Source organism: Athene noctua, chromosome Z, assembly GCF_965140245.1.
Source record: "Athene noctua chromosome Z, bAthNoc1.hap1.1, whole genome shotgun sequence".
Lineage (NCBI taxonomy): Eukaryota > Metazoa > Chordata > Aves > Strigiformes > Strigidae > Athene > Athene noctua.
In genome coordinates, this window is record NC_134077.1 from 64,367,378 (window position 1) to 64,393,571 (window position 26,194).

A 26,194-nucleotide genomic window follows, 5' to 3' on the forward strand; every position below is an offset into this window, starting at 1 on the left:
TTCCTTGTTAACAGATCTGAATGAAGCTCTTCAGTGGTCACCAAAACCACTGACTTGTTAGTGGAGGAAAAAAGGTGTTTCTAGGCAAGATGTTGATTAGGTAGTTACTACACGGAATATACCAGAAAATCATGTACTTTGATAGTTTAAAGAGCACAGCACTATAAGTGTTCATTAGCCATGTAAATAAAAAGAACCCACTGATTTGGTATGTATATAAGCAGCCATCAAACACTTTGATACTACCACATTTGTGACTTATTTCTTACAGGAATTTAAAAAGAACTTGCCAGTTTTCACCAGCAAGCAAGACAAAGCATCATTTAAATAAAAGATACAATATTCTGTATCATGTATTCAATTATTTCCTTTTTCATTTTATCATAAACAGTGAAAATAACTTTTTAATATATTATATGCAGTAAGGCCTCTCACAAAGTAGAGCCCTCTGGTGGCTAGGATACAATTATAAAACTGCAGTTAAAAGTTTAAAGTGTTCCTCCAAAACAACAAATAATGAGTCTATTGCAAGCAAATTATAGTTAAATTACACATTGAGAAAAAAAATGTGAATTATAATACTTTTATAATTTTACACACACATATATTTTTATCTTAAAATACACTATCTTTTATTTTTTAATGATTACATTTTAAGATGACTATTTGAAGTCAGATTCCTGCTTTGCAACATCAATTTTTAAAAAGCTGTGGGTCTTAAGTGAAGGAATGTAAATGAATGCAAGTCCCCACTGGTAGATTTGAATATATAACTTGTTATTTAAAGAAAATAACTTGTAGTGCAAATGTCTGGAGAAGTTAATTCTGAAATAACATCCAGGAGTCCATTCCACTTCATACCTTTATTCTGGTATCATTGCCAGATTTTTCTGTTTTCCATTGTGTCTCCTGCTTCCTCAGTTTCTCCAGGTCATTTAGCAGGTCAGCACAGCATGTATTTAATCCCTTATTTTCCTCCTCCAGGTTTTTTATAACCAGCCTGTTTTGCTCTTCCTTCTTCTGTGCACGCTCCTCAGTGTCCTGTAGAACAGTACCACAAGGGCCGATAAACAAAAAAAGTGAGAACTAATCAGCAAATATAAACTGTGCAGTTTTACCCTCACAGCAGCTTCTTCTATATTTGATGGCCAAGGTCACCTGTGTACTTTTATTGGCCTCTTTCATGCAGGTGGAAGGGTCATATTTTTTAGCTGGATGACAGCTTTGATGAGTACACATTTGCAAAGAGCCCATTAATTGATCAAGCTGCCTTTGATGCTGTCCCCAGCTATTTTTGAGACCCACACAGACATATCCTCCCAGACCTCAGCTTTATCAATTAATAATGCCAGTCCCATCAGAATCTAATTACAAGAAGCCACATCTTCACACTCCTACTTTCTTTGCTCCATTTCCATCATTAACTATTTATCTGAAAGTTATAAAGCTTGGATTCCTGGCTTTAAAGCATCTTCTTTGGAGTGAGTATGTGAGAAAACTGTAAGGTAAAGCAAGGCCTAGGGCAATTTTTTCCTCCAAGCTTGTCACTTTCTGTGCCACAAAGGCTGACATCGCTTACAGAACTACATCAAAGCTACAGTCTTATGAAACTATGTACAAGTCAATATACCTTAAGTTCTTGGCTTTTATCTTTAAATTTCTGGTTCAAGTTACTGAATTCATTCTTCAAACGGGCATTTTCCTCATCGACAGCAATTTTTCTCTGTATTAAGTTGTTTATTTCCTGCTGCTGTCCTGTGATTCTCTAAGTTAAAAAAAAAAAAAAAAAGAGAAGTCTGTTAATAGGCAAAAAGCAACTGCAGAATAACATGCATGTACTGGATGTTAGAACTGTGTATTTTAGACCCATGAAAGTAACAATCTGATATATGTAGTTTACATCATCATTTTAATTTCAGTAGTACTTTAATCACACTCAAATCCGCATGACTATATGACACTAACATAAACAAGGAACTGAATACCTTGCTGCTACTAAACAAAAGCACCCATAAATGCAGAATAGAAATTATTCAGTCAAGCTTAAAGTCATTTGCAGAAGTTACATTTGTGTTTATGTATTAAGAATATATTAGAATACTGTTTCACTTGCACTTTTAGCATACCAGAAATTAAGCCAAAAAGTAGAGTTCAAAATTCTCCAGAATTCATTAAAATAATGAGAATTAACTATTAAGTGAGGCAACCAAAAAGATTATGATACAAAAAAAGTTGTAAATAGGGAATTAAATCTAACTGAATTTGTAGTTCAAGGAAAACAATACAACTCTGTTCAACACAGACAACAATTTAGTGTATCCACACATAGTAAATTCTCACTGCCATCAAAAAAACTTCAACTTTCTGTGTTAGATACTTGCATTCTATTTTTAGGACACTGGTATTTAAAACACCCTCACTCTTAAATGCATATTAGAACTTCGCATTTTTCTTCAGGAGTCTGTTTTAATTCCACATACAGTTTTGTCCCTTCCCTTCATAAATCAGAATGGCATTCATTTAAGACATTTTCCTAGCAGTAACACTATAACTGTAGTAAGAAATAGATGAAACTTTTATCTCAGGACAAAAATGCAACTGCTTTGCCTTTAATATACAAGATAAATGAAATGTGGTCAGAAACATAAAAAATTATTAGCAAGAGGATATACTTTTAGATTATTATACAATACTGGTGCTAACATACATTCAGGTTTTCAATCTCCAGATAGTTAAATCTGGTTCACATGTATGTGAGGCATGAAAAAGAATGAAAATGTGCTGAGAAAAAAACATGGAAAACAATACATTTGAAGTCATATTCAACAACAACTGATTTCAAACCTACATATAACAATTAGGGCAAAACCATAACTATGTCACTACTAAACTCCAAGTAACTCAACCAAGAAACACAGGTATTATAGGTAGCAGCCCTGAACACAAAGCAAGCTGTGCAGGTATAAGCACGGCTTGCTCCACGTGTTGAACAATGTCAGTGCACTGGCATGCAGTGCAACCACACTGCACACGAAGACTATTCACAAAATGATAAACACAGAAGAATGGGGCAATTCTAAGAGTCTAGCAGTTTAAGTACTAGCTCTTCCTCAAGATGTGTACATTCTTCTCTCTACTCTGCACAAAAAATTACCAATCACAAAGCAAATCTCTGCCCTTTCTGCTGTGTTATAATGCAACATCTGACAGATAGCTTAATGGCCAATAAACTACCTTTTTCAGTATTACTGGAGTTAAAGCATATAAAAAGCATTAATTTCACATATTTGATTATGAGACCAAGGTTGGCAGAAACAATTTCTTTATGAATTATTATTAAACCACTAGTGAGCTAGTGTGACATTAAGGCGTGAAAAATATATTTGAAGATCTACAGTAAAATTTATCTATGTATCTTATGTAAATAGTCATTAAAAATATACATGACTATTTCTTTGTGTGGATTGTATCTTTCCCTCATTTGTTTTTTTTACATTTTAACAAACACCCTTGTAACTTTTTGCAAATTACTTCAAACGTCTCTCTTCTGTAGACCTCTTCACTTTTCCTACACATCACATTCCCACCTTCCTTGCAAATATTTTTGTTGTTCTATTTCTTCTCCTACCACCATCTCCAAATCTTTTCTATACATCGTTCTGCCACATTTAGTAAATTTATTTTACCCCTCTGACACCTACATCTATCCACACACTGCCACAAATATAGTAACACTTCTCTAAAAATAAAAAAAAACCACCATTCCACACTACATAGCAGAAAATATTTCCAAGCAAGAACAAACCCTGCAACCAGTTCAGCATATCAGAAGGCCAACGTAATCCAGCTAACTTGTGTAGCGAATATTGGAAACAAGCAACTGTGAATAGCTAATTTTTAGTAAATAGAATAGGGAGGCATGAAGGATATTATTTCCTCACAGTAAAAATGTCACTTTATCAAGAAAAAAAAATTATCTTTGTTGTACCTCATACCAGTCACAGTAGAATTCAAAGAATATACAAAATTATGTATTTTCTATGAGTAGTCTTTTAAAAAAATGAAAGTGAATGTGAATGGAAAAAATGGGAAAATGAGAATATTGAGATAAAAGTGAAAGAAAATATGGAAATATTCTCATATCTTGGATTTTGCCTCAGACATCATTAATTCCAACCAGCCAAGCAGACTAAAAAAAAAAAAAATCCCCAACCTAGCTTGTGTTTAAAAGTGTTTTTAATTGGTAATTTAAATCTAAAACCTATAGCTTACTTGTTTATTTTTTATAATATAACTAACTCCCCTACAGAGAATCATTCTACAGCACTGGCACTTGGAACAGACTTCAGCCAAAGTTTGCCTAATATTATACATTCATAATCATTCTTCCATTTCCTCCAAAGAAAAACTAAACCCAAATTTTATAAGAAATTTTTCTCAGACACATAACCCAGTGCCTAAAACTTCTCAGCCTAGTCTGTTATCAGCAGACATTAGGGAAGGGATAATGACATTAAGAAACCTCCTCTTAACTAAGGACTCCCCTTTCATATATTTTTAACTTATCAGACACCAGGCTCAATTTTCACTATTCAAAAAGCAAAATATTTGCTCTTCAGATACATTATTACAGTTACAAAAACAATTTTTTGCTGGCAGACATTATTTAGTTGCATCTTAAAAAAGGTATGAATCCACATTACCATGGAAAGCATCAGTTCTTCTGTTTGCCTGCCTCCCAGTTCCTAGGTCCTCAAAGAATTCCTGCAAGTGACTCCTTCTAGTCTTCCTTACAGCTCATTACTACTTGTTTAACATTTATCAAGACTAAGTCTGTACTTGGAGAACACCCTTAGAAATTCTACCTATCTGAAAGAGCCCATTGGCTCCAACAGTTAAACCTTCACAAATACACACTCTCACAATCTCAAAGTGCAGCTCCAGCTCTTTAAGGAATCTAATTTTTGAGTACTCGAGCTACACTGGATTACTACTTAGTTTCATTATACACTGTGTGGAAACTGGTATGCATATGTATATTTGTGAAGTGGAATCAAAGATCTTTATGTCCTGTCTGGAATGGGATGTTTTCCAGCAATTTGGAGGATGAATGGAGACATGAAGGTATAAACGTGCAGCTAGATATTTCAAATGTTTGTTCCATATTGCTGAGGTGAAACTTTTAAACTTAAATAAGCTACTTACACTGCATACTTTGCAGGATAAACAGAGAGATTATCCTGAATCAGGCTCACACACTAATTACTTATCCCCACAACTGACCCCCTTAAGACTTTAAATCAATCAGAAGGTGAATACACCACATCAATCACTAAGCAGCAAACTCACCCAAGTAGTCTACAAAGTTGTCTACTGCTGCAACTGTGGAATATTATTTAGGTAAGTTATACCTACATGGAAAAAAATCCTGTTATGTTTCAAAGTATTTTTCTTGGGGACCACTTTGTATGCTCTTATCTCTTCCTCTAAATGAATTGAACTTTTACTATAATATCTGCTCATTTCACATGTTTATAATGGAGGGAAAAAAACTAGGAGTATTACTTGGGAGCCGTGACTGGATAGAAATAAAGGTCATAAAGAAGAATTTCTGAGATACAGACAAGTAAATTATCATTTGCCTTTGCCTGTGCAGTTGTTTTTCCACTTTGCTTCCTCAGCCTATGAATTACCTGTATAACAGGAGGAAGAGCATAAAGACTGGTTTCTTTCAGCAGAGAGTACAAGCAGCGTTCCTAAAAGACTACCCTACTGCGGTAGACAAGTGAAACAGCAGAAGAAAACCCCATACCTGATCAACACATGGGGCAACCTCCCACATGAGGTTATTTTGACAGACTTCACCAGATAAAAACACTCATCAGGAATTCATCTATTCCCACAGTATCTACTGTTTTTGTCTAGACAGCATAAAAAAACAGGCTAATGCTACACAAGAACAATCTCAACTTACATTCTGCATTGACTGCAGTTTTACTTGTTTGAATACAACAGGACAAAAGCAATGTTCAATGCACTTTTGCAGCTTGGTGCTCAAGAATTATAAAAAACCTCATATAACTAAGACAACTAGGGTACACTTCCAAAGGTTTTTCCATTGACAAACTTCCAAATACAAGAAAGAAAACTGTATTCTAGAAGTTAATTTGCTTAAATGAAAACCAAAGGAATCTGTTTTTACCCTTTTGTTTAGTTGGGAAGAATCAAAGAGTATCCCTCACATACTGCTGGAGCCCACAATGCTCCAGGCAACAAACAGTACATACAAAGAACGAGACACTGTGACCTGGTGGAGCGGGTCCTTTGATATTTAAGAGGACTGTCATTCCAGAATTCATTTTTATCCTTTCCCCTGGTATTTCTTTAGCTACAATTTCTTTTCCTTCCCTAATAATGTCAAATTGTTTACTGGCAAAAACTACTTATTTTTTAAATACCTTCATATCAATCTGTAGAGCAAGCAAAATCACATGCTAAATCAAGACAAGAAAACGAGTTACAAAAACTACAGATCAAAACTGAAGAGGGAAAATAGTCCTTTTTTTGTCTTAGTTCTGAACATCTCTTTTCATGGTAGTAGGATGTTATAATTATCTGTCAATGTTTCAGGTGAATAGATATACAAAAAGTTTTTAAACTAATTTATATGCAGTGTGAATTCATATACTATACTACTGTATGGAGACAGTGAAAGTGGCAACAAAAATATAACTATTTAATGGTAGGACTCTGCTTCCAAAAAGAATGAGTTCAGACACAACTACCACAAGTTATGGACTCTCTGATGTTGCAAACATCATCACTGAACTTCCAGTCTTCAGCAAAAGATTTTTTTTAATACATTAAATAAAAAGCATGCAGAAAGGACTATGAAACAACACCTGAACCTGCTACTACCACTTTAACTGCAAATTTCTGGAGTGGAGGGAAAAACTAAAAAACCTCCATTCATAGTTCTTGCAGTTTGAAATTTGACCAGACTGCATTACTGAATCAGTACTGCATACCTGCCTCTATACAAGTTCATAAAATGTAGATAAAAGCAGATTTTATTTCTTGTCAGGAAGTTACCTCTAATACCTATTGATAATTTATCAAAATATCCCCAAAAATCTTTCCAGCAGAAATGCAAAGCTGACACATACATCCTTCACTGCTACTGCTAATGATACAGAAATGCAACAACATACCTTTTTTCTGTCATTCACTTCTAAAAAACTCAAGTCTCTGCATCACAGCATTAAGGGTGTCCATCTAGGACTGCAATGAAGGGATATGCATTTGGTTTCCACTACCAAAAGGATCAGGGTAACAAATAAACATTGTATTCTGTGCGTTCTTATTACATTCTTTATCAGAAGTTTTCACTGTGCAGCAGTACACTTCTGACACATAAAAAAAATAAACACAAACAAAATAACCAGAACTGATGAAAAACAGAAGTATTTTCCCCCCAAGCAGTGACTTTTAATGAAATCCTGACATCTTAAGCAGAAATAGAATTTATTAAGAAATTATTTTATTCCAACTTCAATGTGAAAATATTATTCTTTCTTTTAAACTTTTCCTCAACATTTCTACTTCAACATTTATATATTTATTCTCTACCTTTCATCATCTTTTTTCCCACCAAGTAGTTAAGGTTGACATAATACACTCCTAACTTTCTCCCCTCCCTTCCAACTTTCCTTTTTTTGTAGCAGAAATTGAGTAAGTCACTAAATATGTGACAGTAATAATTTATAGCTTTCCTTGATTTACCTTTCTCAAATTTCTCTTTAGATTTTTTTCAGCTTTATTAATCCTCATGGTTCTAAACCTGAGCACTCATGTGTGTTTAACAAATAACATTCCCAGTCATATTCTCATTAGTCCTCGCAACTAAAAACACACACACAAAAATAAAATGAACAAAAGAAATCTGCCCTTTCATCTCATGACTATTCATTAGATTTTTTAATTATTTTCAGATGTAGGATGAACAGAAGTTCTATGTAAATAATTCATGAAAAGGTAAACCATATGTTATAGAAGTCATCTGCTGCATTTTGCAGTCTGTATGTTCTTTCATAGTCAGAATGACACTAGTTAGTTACCCTATAAAACATGAGCTATTTTTAAATCCATACTGCTCCAAAAGTAAAATGCCAATGGTGCTATCTGATTCTACAGTATCCTTCCAAAGGATGCCTGTATTAACAGTTAACTATCCAACTTAGAACTTGACTCCTAACAAGGACAGAAAAAAAAACAAGGAAAAAATAGGAACTAACATAATGGATTAAAATGTAACTTATGCAGTAGTATTATGAGTGCACATCCCATGATTAATTTCTGTTTTTCACACCTGTCTTCACACTATGACAATCTTAAATAAATTAAAACCACAACCAACCCCCAAAAGAGGGGAATCAAAATGGGGGAGCTCACTTGATTTTCGTAACACCAGAAGTCTGTTGGTTCTTCTTTATCCCACCCCATGCTTTACAGAACTCCCTGAGATTAAACAATGTAAAGAATTGTTTCTGAGAAAAGGAAGTACAAAGCAGCAAGCAGGCATCTGCAAATCCATACCAAAAATGAATGAAAAGTTTTGAACGCCTATTTCTATCAGCAACGGATATGAAATAAAAATGGTAAATTTAACAGTCTTAAAACAGTGTCTGTCCAAATGTGCTTACCTACTATTTATGTGCTGGAGAAAAAGGGCAGGTCTTTTTTGCTGAAGAAAAGAAAATGAAGATTATTTAAAGGTCTTTAGGAGGATCAGGTAAAATGGTTCTACAAAGCAGCATACCAGAAACATGAGCAGTTGACTTCATCCTGGAAGTATGGAATATGTGCTTACTCCTCTAGCACCAGTCAGTCTTGCTCCTGAATTCTCATGTGACCCACAGATTAAGGAAGGGTCAAACAGTATAATCTATTATAAACGCCATGTTCCTTATTGCCCTCTTCGGACTTGCCTAATATGATTAATTCGGTGTCTTCACCAAGGTTTGCTATCTTAATCAAACCACCTGACAGAATTTCTTAGTATTTGAACATGTGGTGGAAATGAACTGTGACTTCACATAGTGTATCAGTCAGTCCTGCAACTCCAGCACCTCATTTTCAACAGCAGCAAAGAAACTACCTCCTGACAGCAATCTCGTAAGTAGTCACAGCACCAACAAAACTTTCTTATGATGCGCACCATTTCATTCCACTCGAGATGCTCCTTACAACTCCACTGCAGCACATTCCACTAAAAACAAAGCTCTACTATTCTTTTTGATTCTTACAATATCCTACAATCCTCTGCATTCTTTCTGATGGTCCCTTCTGCTGCACAGGTCTAGTGCAAGGAAGTCTTGCCAGCAGCTGCATTTCTGCATTGACAAGGGAGCCAAATACTATTTCTGACACACGAGCAATAGGTTTGCCATCTCGGATGCAAAGAATACAGAAGCTTCTTGCCCTGAGAGGTGGCAATACTCTAATTTGAAAATGAGACTGCATTACCAAAAAAAAAAGCTATAGCTACATAATAAATCCAGCACCTCTCCCAGTATAGCATGTATTGCAGTAATGCATCTGCTAGATTTAGAGATTAACTGTCCATTTTCTTCTAATGAGGATATGACAGCTCTCAGGATAACTACAGCAAACACTGACAATATAATCTAACAATCTTGCCACAGCTCTAACATCACCGTAACCAATAGCTGGTCTAAATAAAACCCCTTTCCTCTTTTATGTAGTCATTCTTCACACCAGGGCAGACTGGATTTTCTATAGGACCTGTAACACAGCACCATAAAGCAGCACTGTCCAATACACTGATACTTTCTCTATTCCTTTCTCTTCTTCACAGCTATATTTTTAAACTACGGAAAGCAGGAGTCCACCCCTATATGTCAGGCAGCAGAAAACCCAAAGTATCTTCTTATTCCCTATTCTCTCTACTCATTCCAAATCAAAACCAACAGCCTACTAAAACGAGCTTTTCTCTTCACTGAAGAGCATAGTCTCAATGGAACAAGGTTGGGGGTTTTTTCCCTACACTTTCCTCCTCAGCAAGGCCTATACAAGGTCTTCAGAGTGAGCAAGGCTCTGTCTCTGGAAGTATGCATGACTCTGTGAGATCTGCTGGAAACGACACCTACTAGCATCTACTCCTGACACAGCAAATATTTCATTACACTCACATACATCAATGCTGCCAGATCAGGTGTAGTAAATAAAGAACAGCTGTTCCTATGATCAACTTTTCTGACAAGCTCCTTCCTAAGTATGATCAGCAGATAAGTAAAGGCAGAATCTAATCTCAAAGGGCACTGCATGCTTCTTTCTGCTACTTCGTCCTTAAGGAATGACAATTTTCTTGAACTTGAGAAAATCTGCCAGTATTCAAGTAAAAAAACATGATACATGAAAAGATTCCTTATCAAGGACATCCTTAAAGGGGAATAAAATCCAGCTTCATGCTCTTAAAACTATATTGATCTTACAATTTTTATAAAAGTGTCACTACAGCAACCATATAATATACATATACAGTTTCCATCAGCTTTAGAAACCATTTATATCTCAAGAAAAAAAGGCTATCCTGTTGTAACTCTAATTGACTACATGATAACTATTCCTATCTGGATTACACAAGAAATTTCCAAACAAGATCCCAGTTCCCCAGAGGATAAATGAGATCACAAGATGACATTCCTCTCCTTCCAGGCTTGAATAGTAAGCTCTGGTAAAGTGAGAATTGAGCATTTCAAACCAGTGGAATTGACAGAGGACAAGAAACACCACCCTCCTTTACTTACTGTGCCTTTCACGTCTAATCCAAGTGCAGCCATCATTTCAGGCTATCTTTGTAGAAACACCACTGAACACGAAGACTGAGTAATAAAGATCCGGAAGTTTTAGCCAACTTCAGGCATGGCTACACAGGCAAATTAATAAAAACGTGAAGCATGGATTTACAGCACACATGTGTGAGCACCCAATATAGCTGCTTTTTTATGGATTAAGTAGGAAAACTCCTTCCTCAAGATGGAGTAAGCTACCTCACAGAAACACATTTTCAACTTGTAGAGAAAGCATTCCTACTGGGAATTCTCACAGTATTAATGAGCTGTAAAGGTACACAATAATTTAGAGCTTATTAATTTCTTCAGACAAACAAGCCCACAGGTATTAGCCATAGTCATCATACCACCCACCTCAGGTAGCCTTCTATCAATAAACCAGAATCAGCAACTTTTAACTATTTGAATAATAAATACATTTTCCTCCCCATCTTTCTCACACAGACCAGCTCCCTAACAAGATTCTTTCCCTTAATTTTATGAGAAAAGTAACTAGAAGATTGCAAGCAGAAAGGCACAAAGACATATGATAATTCACTGATGCAGTTCAAAGGGGCTATATAAGACAGGTTTGACCACTGAAGGCTTTTTCCAAGGTACAACTTGAATAAAATTGTCTTTTTAAAGGAAAAAAAAAAAAAAAAAAGCATAATTGTCTTCAAATATTCTTCGCTTACAACACCTATAAATCTCATTCACTGGAAAAATTTTTGCAAAGAGTTTATAGACTTCACAGAATCTCATCACTGATGACACATTCATCCAAACTCCCTATTACTGAAATTATCCTCATGTCCCTCATTACACAAGAATAATCAAGGTTATATACTACTGGAAATAGTGTTTAGATGGCAATAACATGTGTATACCTTTGTCTTAATTTAATAACAGCATTTTATTACAAAGAAAAATACAATCAGGTGAAAGAACAAAAAGTTAAGAAAAATTTATTAGCATTAATTTCATTTGGACCCATTAAAGGGGCTTTAATACAGAATTGCACTGCAAGCTGAAGATTTTCAAATGCAGATAATGAGGCAAGCTAGTACTATTTTAACCCCTCTGGAGTATAATCAGTTGATAAGGTTTTAAAACATTACAAGGTCTAGGACAAAAAGATTAGCTTTAGTTCCTCCAGATCGAAATTGAAACCTGATTAATTAACAATGTTATAGACAACAGAAAAGGTTTACTGTTACTTTTACATGTCTTTCATTTTATCTTCCACAGAAAACAGGCGAAGATATTTTATCTATTGTATGAATGGCATAAGACTAAGTTCTCTGTCCCCGTATTATCTTCTAACCTTATTGTTTAAATCCAAGAATTTTAAATCATTCTTTCAAAAACTTCAACTTTTTTTTAAAAAAAGCACTAGTGATCTATTTGAAACATACACAGATATTATAAATTAAACATACCAGGTGGGAAACGTTTTCATTCTCCCTTTTCTTTGGAAAAAGACATTTGTAGCAGTCGCCCTTCAGAATAATAATTAAAAGTCTAGGATAGTGAGTTAGCCACTTAAAGGCAGCAATTAGAAATTCTTTTTCTTGAAACACATAGAGAAATTACATATATATGCAAGGATACATAACTGAGAAAAGAGTCTTGAGCCACTGTGTAAAACAAAAATGACAGTAATAAGATCAGTATAAAAGCAATCTAGCCACCAACCTCAAAGGAGTAAGATTTTTACCACACAGCATTTAGAATAACTAGGTATATGCCAGATGAGACACAGCTGTGATTATCAAGACTAAAAGTTACCAATCAACCAATTACAAAGAATTAAAAAAAAGGAAAAATACAATTAAATACTTCAATATATTTTGTACTGAATTACTGAATTTATATACAATAATAGATTTTAAAAATCCTTAAGTGCTTTAACAAATACTTTATTTACTTGAACCTTTGAATGGTACATTTTGAAATGCTCCATGCTATTTCATACTTAATGTTTAACAGAATATGCAGTTTTACAATAATCTCATGGCAAGAAAAAATGGTCTTACACATTTATCTAAAACTGAAGATTGCACCACTGTAATTTAGGAAAGGCACACAGCAGACTAAGTCATACTAAAGTACATAAAAGTTCAATGTATATACTCTGTTCCAAAGATATTAGCAGCAGCAGTTTTGTAAAACTGATTTACACTGATTTTTACCCTTAAAACCACAGGTCCCATTCTCATTACTATTTGAGCACTGTTTTTCTCCATTTCCAGTTACATAAAAGTGATTAAAAGACCACATTACTTATCAGTCATGTTTCTGAATTAATTTAGTTGATTTCAAGTAATATCCATTAAAATGGAAATCCTTCAAACAGTTGAAATATCTCACTACAAATAAAGCTAACTTAGGTCTCAGTATTAAATAACTACTATTATTTCATGTTCTCCTTCTACGGTTTTGTTGTTTCTGGCAGCAGTATCAGCTTACATACATGTTGAATTATGAGATATTTATTTGCCTTTTTTTCCATTACTCAGCATGGATTCATACAATCAGTTGTTTAGCAGCCACTCAAATTCCTAGTAAATAAATACCCTATGACAAAACATATTGTTGAAACTGATAATCTCTGTACAGTGTGTGAAGGGAAAGGGGAAAACAACAAAAGAAAACAACTGGATATAATATCACCTTCCTAGACATAACAGACTCATGAACAGCAACACAGTCTTGCCAGCTGTATTTTACAGAAAAGAATGTTCATTGCCATTACTGTCAGACCTCAGTTTCATAAGCAACATATTTGCATTCTAATTACACAAATAATCTCTTTTTCTTTTTAGATGAGTGTTCCTTACTACACTGTGCTCTATGCCAACTCCAGTCATTGATTACCATACCACAGAAACCACTCCAAACCTCAGAATATGATCCCCTTCTTTTTCAAATCCTGTGGCATTCCAGCCAATGAATGAGGCAAGAAGATCAGAATGACACCACCTTCGTACACAGCTTTTACTCAGAGCACTGGCCATTGGCACCATCTGCTGCATTTCACAACCCACACCTCACCCTGAGTCAGTGATACTCTCAGGGAAGCTATTAGAAAGGGCTGTATTACAACACGCATTAAAGTTGTGACGATCATCAGAACAGCAGCTTCTGTCCTCTTCATCTGTTAATTCCTCCCATCTTGTTGACAAGTCCTCCTTTCCTGGCATATATCCTTGTTTCTGGTTACATTTTCAGCCTCTTCTCACTTCCAGATGGTAACTGCATCACATTATCAATTTCAGATTTCTGATCAATTTCAATTTCAGCTTCTGAAATTGATCTGAAACCACAAAGAGCAATCTCATGAAGATGCACACTACAGGTTCAGAAGCTGCCACAACAGGGAGCCCTTCTTAAAAACACATTTCTGCACAAAAATACTTATAAACTTCTTACACAGGTAGTCTCCTTTTCAGCTAAGGATAGGGTAGAAATGCAGGAATAATCACTCACTGCTGGTTTATAAAAATAACGTGCATGCATGCAGCAGACATATTACAAATCACGCCTACAGCCACAAGGACATGATGACATACACAAACTCCAGCCGCTGCTGTAATACAAAATAAAAGGATGGATAACCTCATTTCAGTGATTTGTCATCAGGCAATAGGTGTATAATTTTTAACAAACCAAAAGTAGGTACGCTCTGAAAGCTGAATTTACATCACTTACAACTTACCTCAATTCAGTCAAGACCTTAGTAAAAGCCATCATAAATGTGAGAAAATTCACTAATGATCTGCATGATGGGGTAGAGCACACCCTCCACATGTTTCCTGATGACACAAACCCGGGAGGAGTAGCTGATACACCAGAGGGTCACAATGCCAATCAGCAGCTGGACAGGCTCAAGAAATGGGCTCATGAAATTCAACAGTGGGAAATGAAAAGTCCTGCATCCAGGGAGGAACAATGGGGTCCATGCACCAATATATGCTTGGGGCTGTCCAGCTGGAAAGTGGCTTTGCACAAAAGGACCTGAGGACGCTGGCAGACAACAGGTTGAGCCTAAGTCAACAAAGTACCACTGTGACAGAAGGCAAATGGTATCATGGCCTCCTGCATTAGGCAAAATACCACAAGCAGGTTGATGGAGGTGATACCCCTCTACTCAACACTGATGAGGCCACACATGGACTCATACTTTCAGTTCTGGGTTCCATAGTACAAGACAGATATGGAGCTACTGGAAAGAGACCAGCAAAGGGACATTAAAATGATTTAGAAGCTGGAGCATGTCTCCTGTAAAGAAAGGCTGAGAGAGCTGGGACTCTTCAGTCAAAAGAAAAAGACTTAGGGGGAATTCTCCACAATGTATATAAGTACCTGAAGGGAGGATGCAAAGAAGATGGAGCCAGGTCCCTTTCAGCGGTGTCCAACAACAGGACCAGACACAATGAGCACAAATGGAAACACAGGAGGTTGCTTCTGAACATCAGGAAACACTTTGTCCTGTGAGGGTGACCAAGCACTGGCACAGGTTGCCCAGGGAGGTTGTACAGTTTCCAACCCTGAAGGTATTCAAAAGCCATCTGGACACAGTCCTGGGCAACTGGCTCCAACCTCAACCATTCTGTGATTCTATGAAAAAACTATTTATCGTTTAAGACTTTTATCCCCAGGAACTGAAGAATTTAGAGATCTGAAATGCACACCCTAGATCTTTCTCTGTGTTTCTGCTATCAGCTTTATTATCTGTCAAGTAATTCTTTTTCTCTTCCTCCATATCACACTTGGCCTGACTATGATTTTATTATTAATAACATGGAAAACCACATTCTGTTCTCCTCATAGACTTGAGGAGGTAGTAATTTATGATTTATAGAGAAATTGAAAATACAATGTTTATTGTTCTTGTGTTTATTTAGTATTTGTTAGTGTTGGATTTCCTAAGTATTTTATTTCAAATACTGTGAAGGGTTCAAAAGCTTTGATTACTCTTCAAATAATTATTTTTGGTTTTAGAAAATGCACTCATAGTTCCTCAGTTTTACCAATGACTTGGCTCAATACATGGTTTCAATTTAATTTTTTTTACTGATACACAGCACTTCATTTTACATGAACAGTTCAGTAGAAAATACACAATGCAAGACATGTATGACGTTGGATTTGTCAGTATTGTTTTATAGTTTATGCTATCAGCTAACTTAATAAATATTGATATAGGTCAGTAATACTGAATACATAGCTGTATTACTTTTAGGATACTACATGGTTAGCCCTCATTACTGTAAAGTGCTTTATTTTTTCATTTGTCAGTATGGCAAATCTTTCCAAACCACAAGCATATTACAAACCTAAGCACTGTCAGAACTCTTCTAGATTAAAATCCAAGTTGAGGTTAGTCCATTAGGCAAAATACAGTATAGGTTGATAAAACTTTTCAGAAAGCTTAATCTAAAGTCATTGGAACTCTTCAGGTATAAGGTGAGCCGTTTGAACAACTCAGAAGAGTTTAATTAATATTTTATCAGAAGGTTATAATCTCTGAATCATCTGCAACTTTCACCTTAAGACACAGTAGCAAAATAGTTTCTCATCTTAAGAAACATAAACGTGATGTCAATAATAGAAGTTTTCTTAACTGCTCTATTTAAACATAATACAAACCTGTCCTAGGGTTTCTATTTTGCTGTCTTTGGCTTGCAAAATCTCTAAAACCCTTCTGTCCTTGACTTCAGCTTTCTGCTTTTCTCTGGAAACAAACAAAAAAAATAGATGCTTTATTAGCCACAATTTGCAGTTAATCATTTGAATTTTTCATGTCCTGATAATGAATGTCATTTTAAAGCACAGAAAATTAAATTATCTGAAGCTGACAAGCCTTGCAGAATTAAGCAGGGAGCATATGGCAAGTGACAGAAAATTACATCTGTAAACAACTAATACAACTTTGTTCAAAAAGAAACAGAGGCAAGAGGTCTTAAAATACATTTTTAAGCAGCTAAAATTATCTGTCTCATTCTTTCCAAAATGCAAAGTACGTACTTGTCCATAGGCTGAGCTAAATGCTTTTTTCCCTTCTTGGCAATGTAGAGCCACTAAGCTGCATGGGTTCGTGAAGGCCTTCTCTCAGCTAGATAGCATTTCTATGTCTGAAACACTACTTTGGAACATAACGGTTAATATTTTACTATCTTTCACATGTACAGAACCTCTGAAAGACAGCTCTGAAGGTTGGGTAAAGGGGATGTGCAGAGCCTCTCTATGTGGTTAATAAGTTCAGAGCTATAACCATCTCTGCAACACTTCAAAGAAAACCAACTGATGATTTATTTTAAAAAAACACCTCATTGCTATCTTATCTGACTAAATTTTAAATGCCAGTTCCCTTATTTGCCTTCTATTCTAGGCAGAAAGAAAACAAAAGTTGCTACAGTAAGGATACACAGATAGTCCTTATCACAAGACAGTTCCTATCACATATCTAAAATCACAGAATGGTTTGAGTTGGAAGGGACCTTAAAGATCATCTAGCTCTAGCCCCCCTGCCATGGGCAGGGACACCTTCCACTAGATCAGGTGGCTCAAGTCCAACCTGGCCTTGAACACTGCCTGGGAGGGGGCAGCCACAGCTTCTCTGGGAAACCTGTTCCAGTGTTCCACAAAAGAATTTCTTCCTTGTATCTAATCTAAATCTACCTTCTTTCAGTTTAAAATCATTACCTCTTGTCCTATCACTACACTCCCTGTTAAGGTGTTCCTCCCATCTTTCCTGTTGGCCCCCTTTAAGAACTGGAAGGCTGCTTTAAGGTCTCGAGGAGCCTTCTCTTCTCTAGGCTGAACAACCCCAACTCTCCCAGCCTCTCCTCACAGGGGAGGTCCTCCAGCCCCTGGCCACCTCTGTGGCCCTCCTCTGGACCAGCTTAGGCAGGTCCATGTCCTTCTTATGTTGGTGACCCCAGAGCTGAACACAGTATTCCAGGTAGGGTCTCACAAGAGTGGAGTAGAGGGGGAGAATCCCCTCCCTCAACCTGCTGGTCACACTCCTCTTGATGCACCCCTGGATATGGTTAGCTTTCGGAGCTCTGAGCACACATTGCTGCCTCATAGTCAGTTTTTCATCTACCAATACCCCCAAGTTCTTCTCCACAAGGATGCTCTGAATCTGCTCAGCCTATAATTGTGCTTGGGATTGTCCTGACCTTTGTGCGGGACCTTGCACTTGGCTTTGTTGAACCTCATGAAGTTTGCACGGGCCCACCTCTCAAGCCTATCAAGGTCCCTCTGGATGGCACATCCCTTCCGCACAGTGTGTCAACAGCGCTACACAGCCTGGTGTTGTAATAATCTGCAAGAAAACATCTGAGAAACATATATTCCCTAAAAATGGTCAAATACTTCAGGCATCCCCAGCACCACAGGTGACAGAGAAGCAGAAACTCGTTCAGATTATCACTGCTCTCACAATACAGTTAAATTACCATCATGGCTGGCTATAAATCATTCCTAGAAGCCAGGGAATCCTACTTGCGCAACTTTTGCTCTACCGAAATGGGAACGTTTCAGAGGTGGAAGGGAATGGGAGAGTGGTACCCATGGGTCTGTAAATCTGATCAGATGTGGATGAGAATATCCAGATGTGCACAAAAGTTTTCATCTGCTGAAGCATTTTTTAAGAGCTCATTAAGGACAGTAGATATGTGCACAATTATTTTTCTCCACTATTATGTATTACTGCATATTCTACTGTTATCAGTGACTTTAAAAGCTAAACCACACGGTCCCCACAGGCCATCTGGTAACATGGTTTTTTAAATAAAGCTCTATGCTAAAATATCTAGTCTGATCTTGAGTAAATAAAGAATTAAATAACAATGGTAAGGAATTTAAAGCAAAGTTTTTGGAAACTGACATCTCAAAGCCTCATAACTTTAAGCAGCACACTCCTACTGAAAAATACAGCAGCACCGATGTGTTGTAGCATTGGAAGAAAACAAAACAAAACAAACAAAAAAACCCCCCACCAAACCCTGTCTGAAAAGATATGTATTTAAATTACATTTAGCTATGAGAAACAAAAATATGAGCTCTTAAGCAGCTGTACAGCATTAAAAAAAAATCTATTTCCATAAAGAAAACAATTCAGGAGTTGTAATGAGCAGAGAAAAGTGAAACCATGTATATTCAACAAGTATTCCAAAAGACATTTCATGTCTGAAAGGTATTTAGCATTTTAACCAAGACAGAAACTTAACAGAAAAATGCACATTAAATCCTGTCCTCAAAGCATCTGATCACCTGCAACCAGAAGCATCAAAGAATTTTCATGATAGGCTGCTAGGAAGACATCAACAATGAAATATATAGTACCACCAGTTTTTCATAGTTTATGTCTGAACACCTACTGAAACTGAACTAGGTAGGCTGCAATTACAGAGGTACATGCAAATATGAAGTTATCTGATGTTACACTGTGATGTCATTTGGAAAAAAAAAAACAAAACACTAATGACCAAAAAAGGAAGCACAAGAGAGAAAACAACAAACAGGTTTCATAACACATGACAGTTAGTGAAACCCCTCTTATAGCGCATAACTAGTTTACAGAAAGCACATTTTCAGTCAGGTTTTTAAAAACAGTAAAAGACTTTCTGATAAGCTTATAAAACTTTGTACTAAACGATATTAGACAACTTTAAAAATTAGGAGTTAGTAAAGAAAAATGTCTGTAAGTAGATTATTATGGGTAGAATAATTATCAGAAGCTTGTGCATGTTCCTGAAACAGGCATACTGTTGATGATAGGTATCATGCATTATTCCACAAGTTAAATGAATCAAAAATTGCCCCAGTATTAAAAAACCTGTAAACACGTTACACCATAATCTCAGGAAGTGATGAACCTATACTAATCTGTCTAACTGTATTATAGCACTTCGAGTTTCCTCAGGTCTTAATTACAGCTAGAGAACTTAAGAATTTAATATTTTTATGAGCTTCAGAAGACAAAAAACAATATTAAGTCTTTACTACAAAGTACTTAGAATAGTAATGTGTAAACACAGGAAGAACCATATAATAAAATACATAAAAGCCCCATGAACCACTGAATAGCATTGCCTCCGGCCCTCAAAAGTACCTGACCTTAACCACTGGCTGACATGTTCTATCCATTCTTTGTTCCCACTGTGATATATTTCCCTCTCCATTTTAATTCAGCTGTTTTTATTTTATATTTCTACTTAAATTAAACCATTGCTATAACCACTCGTTCTGTATCTACCATCCACAATATGATACTGTCTTCCTAACTCCTCTGCCTGCTATCTCCTCTGACAAACTCAGCCTTTTAAAACAAGGTGCAGTTAAACACAAATACTGGATAATTAACTAGCCTCTTAACTCGGCTATTTAATCATCACTTCAAAATTTATTAAATTTGTTTTCTAATCTGAAAACATGATGGGTCAGGTAGATTTCCCAAAGAAAGGCTCAAAAGAACTTTACAGTTTTGGGGTTTTGGTTTTTTTGGTTGTTGGGGTGGTTTTTTTTTTTCAAATTATTTTTATTTTAAAGAGAGAATCGGGAAAAATTGAATAAACCAGCTGAGAACAAAGTAAAGGAACAATCTGCTCTAGAGAACTGACAAACAGTATGCCCAGCTAATTCTGGTGTACTATTGTTAGTTAACTTATGGAGCCCTGTGACTCTATGACAAGGCTGCATAAAAGAGGTTTGAAGAATAAAGTCTGGGATTGGAGAGAAACAACAGACCTTTGTTAAAGCAAAAACTGCGCCTGTAACACAGGCATACATTAGCCAATGGTTCAAAGTGAATTTCTAGTTAAATGTGGTATTTTCCCTGTTTACCCGATGCTCAGTCAAACAGTCCTTTGAACAAAGCTGTCAGGGAACAAAGTTTATAAATACAGATCTATAATCATCATGAGTGTGAAAAGTTTAAAGTAAATCCAAGGGGTTTTTTTGTTTTCTGGGGTTTACTTTCACTCTCTATACAGCACAAGAAGTAGTAATGCTCCCCAAAGTAGTTTCACCCACAGCTAAAGAAAGAATCCTAATTATCAGAATTCAAGCACAGAATGGATTTGTCAGAAGTCTAAAGCATAAACTGAAACCTCATACGGAACTTTATCAGCAGCTTCTCCCAGTGGCTAGGACAGCTACCAATTGCTTGTTCCCCACAGACACTCAAGGCAATATGACTGACTGGAACTTACATATCATATTTGGATCTGTTGTTGCACCTTGAAATAAGACTTGATAAGAGCTGCAGCAATCACCTCCTCTTTTTTTGAATGGTAACAAATTTTAAGAAAAGTTTTCAACCAACTTTATTAATTGAGCCGTTATGTATTTCCAATATATTTTAAAAAGTCCAGTGGAAGGGGCCGGGGGGGGGAAAAAATCAGGCACTGTCAAGGAGCTGATGATGATCAATGACTGAGACAAACTCCTGTTTAGCTAATTAGAACTACTGATGAGCAATAATGATGTGAGCTAAGAATATTTGCAGACTTCTTTAGGATGAAAAATGGAGTGAAGATAGGCTGTCAATTTGTACAACTTTTAAGCTCCAATCAGTTTTCCCATGAGTACTACCTATTTTAAATGTTTAACACAGATGTATTTAGCTACAAAGATTATCAAGATTCAGCTTCCCACAAAAATTAAGAAACTGAGAAAATATTCTTAAGCTTAACACTTTTGTTAAACACAAATGTTATCATTTTTTTCATGTGTTATGTTATACTCTACACAACAGGACAGGATAATGTGTTTGAGGTTTAGCACATTTTTAATGGCTTGTGAAAAATGAAACATTAGACTATGAGAAAACATTTAACTATGAATAAGGTATGAAAACAGAATACACAGTACAAAACTCTTAAGATTTTCAAAAATACAAGTTTGAAATTTATAAAACACCATGCTTCCTAAACTCTTCAGCAAAAGCAGTCTGTGAAAAGAGGCATCTTGTATCCTACCTCAGGTCTTAATCACTCAAGCAATTAAGCATTTATCATGAAAAAGTAATTCAGAGTTGCATGTAATTATGTCATTTTTACATCAGTTAAATGAACTAATTAATTTTAACTAATAAATGGCATTTACTGTTTACATGTTCCATGGAATACGTCCTTTTAGTTTTACAAACTACAGGATTTAAAAAAAAAAAACACAACAGCAAATGCATCTACAAACTTGGCCTTAAACAGGTAAGAAAGGCTACACTGCAAACTTTAGGCTCTGTGGTAAAGGAAGATTATTGTAACAGTATACCTGTAAAACTAAAAATAAACTGCTTCTAGAAATATTGTTACTTTTGAAAGATATTTCTTTGAATTTAACAGGCTGCAGAACTAGAAAGTCTACAAAGTATCAGCTTATGTGATGCAATATTTAACTGTGTTACAATCTCTCCTCGTCTTCTTTTATTGTAAAAACAGACATCATTGCATACATTCAATGTTGGTGTTAAAGAGATAATGAATTGCCCACATGCAAAGTAAAGTTCTAGAGTGCTGACTGTTAATGCTACTGTAAATATGGCACCAATATTGTTATTTACTGTGTACAGCCACTTCCCCGTGGTTGCACAGTCAGTGGTTAGCAGAAATATAGTCTGTGCCTCATTCTTCCAACTAGAAACCTTACTGTGTTTCCATGTACCTATTAAGAAGAGAAAAAATAGAGCTAAAAAGTTTTCATGTGATTCTAGAAAATCTTTAAACTTCACTATAACTTATAATTGGTGAATATTGTAGGTTTTTTCTTTTAATACTTTCAAATAGTACTTTTAGAAGATTTACATGGCATGGAGCAAAAACGAATTTAAATAGATACCACATATTGTGCACTTTTCTAAGACAGGAGTTATTTTCTACAGCAAAACTGTATATGCCTATTTTTGTTTCTTTAGAAAAATAATTTAAGATCTAATTAAAGAAAAATTGCAAAATGAAATTACCTTAGTAAATTATTTATAGAACCAGTTGTATGTTCCATGATATGTAACAAAATGGAAAAGCATCATTACAGAAATGTAATTTTTCTTGCATCTCTAAATTGATTGATTTAATTCATTAGATGATTTAAGGCCTTATTTTAAGTAATGTACTTAAAATACTAAAATATTTTTACACTAGAGTAGTAAATAGTGACATTTTTCCCTAATAATTTGCAAACATTTTTCATCTAAAACACACAAGTCTCTTACAGTGTTCAAAATATCAGCACTTCAGAACAGACTGCTTTAACATCTGCACATCACCATGGTTTCCCCCAAGGATTTTTAAATGATGCCTGCCTGTGCTGAATAAAGTGCTAACTTGCACCTTGCATTTCAAACTGTGTCCTGAGCAGCCATCCAGTTGGTACAACACCAGCTGAATTCCCAGAGGCCACTGTTCAATCAGGCTTGACTGCAATTATCATGTCAATATTTTGTGCTCCAATATGCAGATATGCACACATGCAAGCTGCATAATACCTTCTTCTCCATGGAATGTTGACTTATGTTCAATGTTCTGAGAATTTTTAATGAAACAGGATATTAAACTTTCATCAACTGTAGAAAATCACAATTATTTGACCTTAGATAGAAAGGTTGTACTCTTATGCGCTCTTGTTCTGTCCACTTTATATTTATTCACTGAGTGATAATAACTAGGGAGTCTACTTTATTTTAAAATCAGAGTGACAAAACAGTAATAGCTTTAAAAATATTAGACCTTGTTTACTTCCTCATTCTCCTGTCATTCTGTTTCCTGTTAATTTGCACAAGAGCAAACCAGTAAGTGGTTTAAGACAGCTTCTGCAAGGCATTTATCATCCCTTCAAAAGATGCAAGATACAGGCTTTTTAATTCTTTTTCAATTAACATCAGCAATCTATTGCTCATTCATACAACACATCATTTTTAGAACATCTACGCATTATCAGACAGTGAGAAATCTGTCAAACTGTTTAATGTTTATTCCACAATCTGCTATTCACAGGATGCAGCAAACCACCTCAATTCCTTCCAAAAATTCCTTGGTTATTTCTGATTGTTTGCTCTTCAGCCATTTTTTTTTAATCCGTTTGTACACCTTTAGACAGATAAAACTCTCCAGAACAACAACAACAAAACTCTTATCACTGGCACTAACATTCAGGTTGCTACTGTATCTTAAGAGTGGCCTGAAATGATAAATCCATTCTTGCTCTTTGTTAAAACTTGCAAGATACAGCACACTTGGATTTTAGGTGTGGAAAAATATTTATGTAAGGCAAGCTTGCCAAATATAACTATCTGCAAGGGTATCATCTAGCATTAATACAATCCCTATTTACATCTACCAAGTCTTGTATCACTGCCATAGTTTGATCATTAATGGATCCTGCTACATCTCCCAGAAGAAAGGATAGAAGCCAGGAACCAGCAAGAAGCCCTAGAAGAAAAATTAGAGTCAGCTGACCTGTCGAAATTTCATGTATTATAAGAGAAAAGTCATAAAGGAGAGCTCTCAAAGTTTGCAAAAATTTTTCAAAACCTTTGATACTCTCACCTGAACATCAACTCTATTTGAATTTACACATGCATTTACCCGTAAAAGTACTTTTTAGCTCTTTTTTTTTTCCACTCATCATAAAAAAAAGTGTTTCAAAAGGCAGTGAACTAGAAATAGCATGCTCTTTACATAATACTGAGATCAATAGTATTTAAAGTAGCTGGAAAGTATACTAACATGAGTAGTACTTTTACAATGTCTTGTTTGAAAATACCTGGAGGCTTTTACATATCCCAAAGGCATTTCTCATTTGCACAGTAAAGCTAATTTTTTGTTTATATCTGAATATTAAAATGTGAATATAGTTACAGTTATCTAGCAAGAACTGCAAAGACTGCTGAAAAGTGAAATATCATTGGTGTATTACAGGAATCAACAGCACAGTCATAAAAAGCTACCAGCTACATTTTTACAATTTTAGGGCAGGAAAACTTCTATTTTGGGACCATGAAAGCACTTCAAAATAGCAGACAAATAACAGAAACCTACTATTATGCCCCCCTATGTTGCCCAAATTATGTCTTTTACATTTCTTGGTTTATTTAAGAAAAAGCTACTTACACAGAACTGTCTAATGTTACAAATATCAAGTAATGCTACAAATATAGATTATCTGATGGTACGGCTAGTACTGACCACTCAATCTCCTGATACGTAATTTTTTCTTTTTTATTCATCACACATCCATGGTACACAAAGCTGTAAGTGAACATTTTGTCCTTTCACACCTGCATCTTTTTATTCCTGTCACTGTAACCTCCTGAAAAAAGTCTGGCTATTGCTTTTGTTAATTTTAAGACTGAAAGCCACAGGACGATATTGATTGGTTAATTATATTTGTGATCTAAGATACACATGACTTTATTAGATTCTGTTTGCTTCCATTAGGTAAACAGCTTCTGATCTCAGGTAATCCATAGCAAAGACTCAGTGGGCGCTGGAAGTTTCTCAGTTACGGAATTTTTGACGAAAAGAACACATTGAAAAATGAAGCTATGCAAACATTGGTGGTATCCATGTCACAAACAGAAACAACAAAAAGTTTAAATCCATTTCATTCTGTTTGTATCTATCCCAAAATCTCCTAGAAAGCCAGGGCAAGATGTAAAATGTTATAAACTTGGATATGACTGGGTCAATGTTGTTCCTAATATGAGAAGGGGAGAAAGTACATAAGGCTGAAGTTGGTTTTTATCAGATTTCAGTGTAAAGTTCCAATTTCCAGCTCTTGTACGTACAACTATGAAAAATATAGAAAACCAGGCTTTGAGCAGCACAGATCTGCTGAGTAACATGCTTCAAGAATCATTTTGTTTATAACTGTAACCTGGTAATCCCATTTCTTTATCCTTTAAATCCACATATTCTTCCTAGATTAACAAAGCCAGAAAACCACTTGTCCTATAATTTTCTGGACAGCAGAAGTGTTAGGTGTCTGATTCTCTGGAAATCTAATCAATGTATTGAAACCAAAATAAACTGACACTGTAGCAATGTTTATATATATATATATTTACTGCTATAAAATACAGATTAAGATAAAAACTCTTCTGAAAGGATGAGAGTGTGAAGAGGTACAGTCATGAAACAGAAGCTACTTAAGAAAAGATTACAGAAAGTTACAGCTAGAAAAGTTAGAGACAATATATGGGCTGTAACTTGGTTATGCAGAAGATCCACAGGTTAAACCGGGCTAGAAATTATTTCCAAAGCAGCAATTAGACCGTTCTTAGTCAAAAGAGATGAAGTTACATCAACTAAATAGAAAAATACACACTA

General features: G+C 35.5%; 1 protein-coding gene across 1 annotated transcript in view; it reads right to left on the reverse strand.

Moving 5' to 3' along the window:
- The window catches only part of CNTLN (centlein), a 199,441-nt gene that overhangs the window by 153,232 nt on the left and 20,015 nt on the right, over positions 1 to 26,194 (reverse strand). The window contains exons 3-5 of the mRNA XM_074931653.1: positions 16,509 to 16,593; positions 1,631 to 1,765; positions 862 to 1,041 (exon numbers count right to left, since the gene is read on the reverse strand). Coding sequence (XP_074787754.1) covers positions 862 to 1,041; positions 1,631 to 1,765; positions 16,509 to 16,593 — 400 coding nt within the window. The remainder of the gene's footprint in view (positions 1 to 861; positions 1,042 to 1,630; positions 1,766 to 16,508; positions 16,594 to 26,194) is intronic.